The following is a 7,031-nucleotide window of genomic DNA, read 5'->3' as shown; positions in this document are numbered from 1 at the left end:
CAGTAGTTGTCTACAGAGACCCCACAGTAGTTGTCTACAGAGACCCCACAGTAGTTGTCTCAAACAATCATACAGTGTGATACAGCAGGACTGGTCTTCTTGCAGGAAGAAGAGGAGGGTGAGGAAGTGAAAGCTGACTGTAAGTGAGCACTGGACAGTTTGTTGCTACCGCTGTCCTTTTTAGCTTCTGATACAAGTAAACAACAAGAGGCCCATGGCCTAAACGGTCATCTGACTAGAATTTGTTTTCCATGATGGTAGTTCTGGTCAGCAGTGGGAAACTATTTGTCAGTAAAGCTATCAGAAAGCATTTAAACCTAAATCTGAATAGATTTCTCCTTTTAAAGCCCCATCCCACAGTTAAACCTGCCTCATTTATATAAGAAATGGTTGTTTCTAAATGATGTTTTATACTGAAATTGTTGTAATCTCCTTTTGGCATTAACGAGGAGCATTTAAAAGCAGGATTTTAGGTAATTTCCTATCTTGGGGCGTCGCCCTCTCTATCACCCAGGGGTCAAACCAGCCTCATTTATTCAAGATCATCCTCCTTCCCCCCCTAATGATATTTTAGACCATATTTGGTTGCATTAGCATCCTCCAATGATGTGACATGAGCATTTACGCGCAGAATGGCAATCGGTGAATGGATAATAAAGAATAGGTGCATTTTATGCTTGTGAAAATCAAATGAAGGATAATTAACAGTAGTGGGAAAACATGCATGGAGAAAAGAGACATTGCACTCATTGAATATACAAAATCTCACAAATGTTTTGGAATATATTTGAATTATATCTCTCAATGCGACTTTACCAACGTAAGAGTTATGTCCCTAACACCGGGTTGGTTAATATTTTGACACGGCGCGAATTCTTGTCAAACAGCAGCGGCAGTTGTGTCATGTTCTTAAATTGTTACATTTTCATAAATAAATATACCAGAAAAAGCATGCTGTGTTACAGAAATGTTTCGATAAGCATAAACGGTTCACATATCGTCTCGTCTCGGAGCCATTACCGTTATCAACCTAAGCACGATATGTCATATTACGTTCCCGTTTGAAACATCAAAATAAAGGTTATACTTCATTACTTATACAGTTTATAAGTATATATATTTACTTCTTCCTTCTACAGACAGCGTCAATGCTTGATAGTCTTCACATGTGCTTTCTCGAATCATATGTGTTTCACACGCCTAACACTCCTCAGACCGCAATCCAAGTTGCAAAAACGCTCAAACCCAGTGCTTGAATTTCACCACCACAACACTCGTAGAATGCACCGGAGATAAACATTTTGTTTTCAGCAATTATTTAAAGTATGGATTATTATTTGGAAAAGAGTATCAGAAGACTTTATGTAACCCACAGGTGAGTGTCAGAGATTCTACTTCCTATTTACGATAACAAAACTATATAGCGTTAGCATGCAAGACTGAATTATGCGCACGCACCCTGAACGGAAGTGGGTTCGTCATTTCGTTCTCTGGACAGAATTAATAAGCTGCTCAGCTCTCGCCAAGAGCGGCTTAACAACACTTGGTCGAACCATCTCAGGATCATTTTAGGCAAGTTTCAGCTCAATCCCACTGGTGGAACTTGAGAAGAAGTTTAAAATAGGTGTTGTTTAGGAAAACCATAATTGCTCAATCATGTTACAAAATGGCCGCCATGTTGAAGTTTTGACAGGGCTAAAAAATAACAACAATTTGTCGGCTTCCTTTCCTTAACATCCCCACCAATTTTTAGCTCAATGGCACCAGTGGAGAAGAAGTTTAAAATGTGTTTTTTAAGATGGTGGCCATGGCGGCCATCTTGGATTTTGGAACGACCCGAAAAATAACAACACTTGGTCAGGACCATTTCAGGATCATTTCAGGCAAGTTTCAAAGAAACAAGTTGGCTATAGTATAAACCAGCTTTCTCTTTGAATTTTTTGGTGTAGTTTTCATAGTTACCATGAGACTATGAATAGTACAGCAACTGAACAGTATAAAGTCGTGGCCGGATGTAGAATTTAGAGCATGCTAATAGTGAAGGCCTAGTTGAAATGTATAGCACTCAATAGAAGTGGTCTAGGATTAATTAAGGGAATGAACTACAAGTTTTACACAGTTGTACAGTTGCAGGATGCTGACTGCGGGTGTAGCCATTGTGTTGGTGTGAAGGTTGACTGCGAGTGTAGCAATTGTGTTGGTGTGATGGTTACCATACTTACCTTGGTGTATAAGTTGGTAGAATGCGTGTTGACCGTTGGTGCCAGGCTCTCCCCAGATTACCGGCCCGGTCTTATAGTCCACCTTTTGACCACTGCGTGTGATGTACTTTCCGTTGCTCTCCATGTCGCCTTGTTGGAAGTAGGCAGCAAACCTATGAAGATACTACAGCCACACAAACATTACGGACAGTTCACTGGACTGTAAACTACGTCATTACTAGGGACGTGTAAGTGTTTACGGGGCTATAAATGTCCCAATATTTAATGGTAACCACCTAAAAGTTGTAACTTACAAAGTTTGACAACACTTCTTTGACAGCACACTTTCATACATCTTTTTCATATAAAATTAAATAGATCAATTTTTTCATTTTTTTTATTTTTTAAGGTTTGAAAAGCATCTTTTTAACATTAATGAGGGTATGCAACACAGTTCTGTTCAAGCATATTCCATGATGCACGTTTATTGCTTTTATTGAATCATAACAACATTTTGAGTTGGTACTGTTATCTAGAGGCACTGCAACAATAATGTAAATATTACCAAATGAATAACACTTTATAAACAGTTGAAAATGTAAAATAATGGGTTTTTTTACAGAGAATTCTTCCACTTGAAAAATTGTAACCCATGGTACAAAGTAAGATTATTAAAGAAAACTAGAACACTGACAGGTCAGTAAGGGCCCCGTCTTGTGGCAATATATCCCCCATAATCATCAAGAAGCAATCTGCCCATGTTTGCTGGGCTAACAGAAATGTAAATACCAGTGCAATACTCATTTGTTAGCTTTGATTTTTTTTACTTCACCTTAAATACCACCCCATCAAGAGCCAGGGTCAAAGTCAGATATCCACTTTGTCTTTGACCTGTGGACCCAAATGACCTTGACCTTTAACCCAGTGACCCTGATCTTTGGTCAGTTGACTATTCTTTAATTCCGACCAACTTTGCTTCATCATATCATAACAAAATGTTCATCAGTAAAAAATACAAAACTTGACATTGACCTTGATCCTTTGGACCCCATAACCTGGACCTTTGGTCAGTTGACTCTGTGTTAAGTTCTGAACAACTTTGCTTCATAATAACATAACAAAATGTTCATCAGTAAAAAGATACAATATCTGACCTTGACATTGACCTTAAATCAGTTGACTCCTTATTAAATTCTGACCAACTTTGCTTCATATTTTTTAATGTTAAAATCCAAGACGGCTGATTAATAGCAGCCATTTTGAATCTGATCTGCCCGAAAAATTTACCAAGCAGAACAAGGATGCATGGGAAATCATCATGTAAAATTTTAAAAACATACTCCATTTACTTTCATCAATATTGTGCAAAAGAAAAAAACACGGACAGTCAGATGGACGGACGGACAACCTGATTACAAGGTCATTACTACCTGACAACCTGATTACTAGGACAACCTGATCATTATGGCACCGGCATCTTCGATGCGGGACCCTAATGAGGAGTATTCATATACCTGATCGTATGGCAGAAGTGTTTGTGTCTCAGCCTTGTAAAAGTTGGTGTACCATACTCCAATGAGGGCCAGGAGAATGGGGATCTATAAAAACATGTCAACAAGGTATATTAGTAATTTAGTCATCAAAGTAATTCAGGTCGGGCGTTCCTGAGGAAATAAAAATATTTGCCATTGAATTCAAATAGTGATAATTCACATGTCTTCATTTTAAAATAACTGGTGTTTATTCCTGTTTTTGATGTCAGCCCTTCCAAACGTAAAATGGACTGAAGACTTGAGTGAAAACATGACAGACAATTAAACTCTTCCCATCAGGATGAGATTTTCCCGTCAACATTTTAGAATCTTACATTTTCTTCCATAGGAGCATTGCAGAAATGGTTGTCCATGAAATGTCCGCCAGCCAATATCTCCTCAAAATTATCCATACCTATCAAACAGACAAAATATTGTCTGTGTAAATCATTTAAATGATAACAGGAGGCAAACAGAGCTGATTCCTCAAACGGAATTAATGATGTACACATTTCAATTCACACAAATAAATCTATATTTTTGAGCTTCAAACAACAAAAAGTCAAAATTATGATATACTATTATGAAACTGTATCTTATAATCCCTATATATTTTTCATATTGAACCTTGAACTGTGTCCCCTCACATAAAACAAAACTGAATCGCCTGCCACAGGGACAAAAATAGTAAGTTTCAGTGACATTGACTATAATACAAAATTACAGGTACAATACAATGTTTCCTCCACCAATTAGACACAACGGTTACTGTACTATTAACAGACCTGCTGCAGGTTCCTATAGACACTACCAGGGATCAATCTAGACTTGATTCTCTATGGCTAGTTTCCACTACAGAAGAAAATTCCCATGTGCTTCAAAATTCCCCTATTTCAACAAGAAAACAGCCTTTTTTTCTTCAAAATATTTCCCCTATATATGTTTTCTTCTAAGTTCAACAGTTAAAATGCATAATACTGCATATATACATTTTCTTCACATGATTTTAACAAACAATCTACAATTTTAAGCTTGAAATTGTTTATAAATTGAAATATACTGCACACATGTAAATCGGACAAAACATTATTCTTTTACCTTCATGACGCTAGAGCCTTGTTTCAAAATTTTAATTTCTCCAAAACCTGAAAAAGGGTAATTTCCCCTAAAACCTAGATTGATCCCGGACTACCTGAAGAAATTGTGTTCATATAGCTATGAACACAAGTGGAACACGGTCATTTTGGTGTATCTCCTCCTGCCTTAACTGACACCATCATCATTGTTTTATAGGTGATGTTTGTTCCAGGAATATCATTTGCACTGACATACAGACAGGTTCAATATAGAAAACATAACGGAATATCTATATTTAAATTTTTAGATTTTCATAAATTTACAAACTAGTAAATATAGTGGATATTTTAGATTTGATAAAGTGGTCTGATCAATGGCTGTTCAGATTCAGATTCCTAAAGAGTCAAGTGTGAGTTTCTGTTTCTACAAAACACAAGCCAGGAAAAGTCCACAATATCACCTTCTGGACAAGGCACGAATAGTTATCCAATATTTCTTTTTGAAATTAATATTTTTAAAAAGTTGACCAGGAAATTTGACAGAGGCTACATATTACTGAGTAAGACCAGACATAACTTGTATTAATTGGAATAAGTAACGTAGGGATCAGATCTAATAATATTTCATGTGCATTCTTATAGTGTGTAAACATAATTCCTATGACTGTGAAAATATTTACTTCTAAACCCACTCACCAATATTGAGGGCGATGGACAAGCCAATGGCCGACCACAGAGAGTAACGACCTCCAACCCACTGCAAAGATATAAATCAGAAATAGTTCAGAGAGATTACAGAATACCAAGAGGAAGTGTCTTTACAAAAGATACACAAATCAGATTCTAACTGGTATCAAATGTTGTATTTTAAACTTAAACTGTAACTTAAAGTTGAACCTGAGGAGCATCACACATATACTTACATCCCAGAATCCGAACATGTTCTCCTCGTCAATTCCGAATTCCTTTACCTTGGTCTGAAATAGACATCAATACACAACCGTAACCTGTCATTTACTTACGTTGTCACTGTCTAAATACACTACAATTACTGATATAAATATTACACAGAAACAAAGAGATATTATACAGAATCAAACTTTGCTTTTCGTTAAAAGAACTTCTTTAAATTAAAAAGTATCTGGAATCATAATTTTTTAAGATTTCACTTTTTATTTCTGTTCATAAATGTCTAGACAGTCAGTTTAAGTTTCTGTTTATAAATGTCGGCTGAGTTTGGTTTAACTTCAGAGAAGGCCATTCACAGGCATCACCTAGGTATTTCAGAAATTTAAAGTAATTTTTACTGAACATTTTGAAAGTAATAAGTGAACATCTACTTACAGCATTAGTTGACAGAGCCACAAAATGTTTTGCAACATATGCAGGCTGAAACAAAATTTACAAATAAACTGTTTACAGTGAACAACATGTATACATGGCATTAACATCCTAGAGAGGGGCTATCAGAAATACATCAGCCCTTCAATCAATTTTATCCCCACAGTTACAGTCAGATTGTCATTTCCTGAATTTTTCAATCAATATTCTTAAATGGTACGATATCTTACACATGCAGCAACAAAATGGGATTTGGACAAGGACCCTTCCAGATGTTGATCAGGTGACTTACATCTTTGGCCGCCTGTATCAACCAGTTCTTGGCTGTTGTAGCATTGGTGATGGTTTCTTGTGTAGTAAATGTCTGTAATAAGAGTGATACATTTGGAGATAAAGTACATCGCAGGAGACATTTATTTTTCTAAAACGTGCACATCATATTAAAACGTACAGATCATGAATTAATTAAAACGACAGATCATAGATTATAAAGTACACATGGTCACAGCTTGGAGTTTCTGAAGGTATGTTTATAAACAGAGGCCACACAGGCCTATATCAATCCCCTGTTTCCGTTTGGTGTTGGCAACATGTTGCATCTTTATAGACAGTCAAGGCCAAAACATTAACCAAGAGGCTAACACTTTGGGCAATTTTAGCGGGTAATATCACCCCGCAACCAAGTAAATGATGTTACTGGAAATCTATTTACACAATAATTCAGGTCATAGTTTAATACATGTATACCTAGGTCAGATGGATCACAGGAAAAAGGAGTTTGAAGAAAAATTTACCAGGATATGACAAGCAAAAGAGATGAATGAATACCATCTTACAAGCCAAACAAGCTTGCAAAACATGGATGAAGTGTTATAGCACAA

The 7,031-nt window shown here is 36.5% G+C and overlaps 1 protein-coding gene across 1 annotated transcript in view; it reads right to left on the bottom strand.

The window, feature by feature from the left end:
- Positions 1–7,031, bottom strand: part of LOC110448191 (glucose-6-phosphate isomerase-like) — a 34,990-nt gene that overhangs the window by 15,233 nt on the left and 12,726 nt on the right. Inside the window, exons 6-12 of the mRNA XM_021494312.1 lie at positions 6,443–6,514; positions 6,154–6,198; positions 5,733–5,786; positions 5,506–5,566; positions 4,069–4,148; positions 3,716–3,799; positions 2,223–2,385 (exon numbers count right to left, since the gene is read on the bottom strand). Coding sequence (XP_021349987.1) covers positions 2,223–2,385; positions 3,716–3,799; positions 4,069–4,148; positions 5,506–5,566; positions 5,733–5,786; positions 6,154–6,198; positions 6,443–6,514 — 559 coding nt within the window. The remainder of the gene's footprint in view (positions 1–2,222; positions 2,386–3,715; positions 3,800–4,068; positions 4,149–5,505; positions 5,567–5,732; positions 5,787–6,153; positions 6,199–6,442; positions 6,515–7,031) is intronic.

This window comes from Mizuhopecten yessoensis, unplaced genomic scaffold (assembly GCF_002113885.1).
Source record: "Mizuhopecten yessoensis strain PY_sf001 unplaced genomic scaffold, ASM211388v2 scaffold3901, whole genome shotgun sequence".
Classification (NCBI taxonomy): Eukaryota; Metazoa; Mollusca; class Bivalvia; order Pectinida; family Pectinidae; genus Mizuhopecten; species Mizuhopecten yessoensis.
Note: the sequence above shows the minus strand (reverse complement) of the source record. Positions and strands in the feature narration are given on the sequence as shown.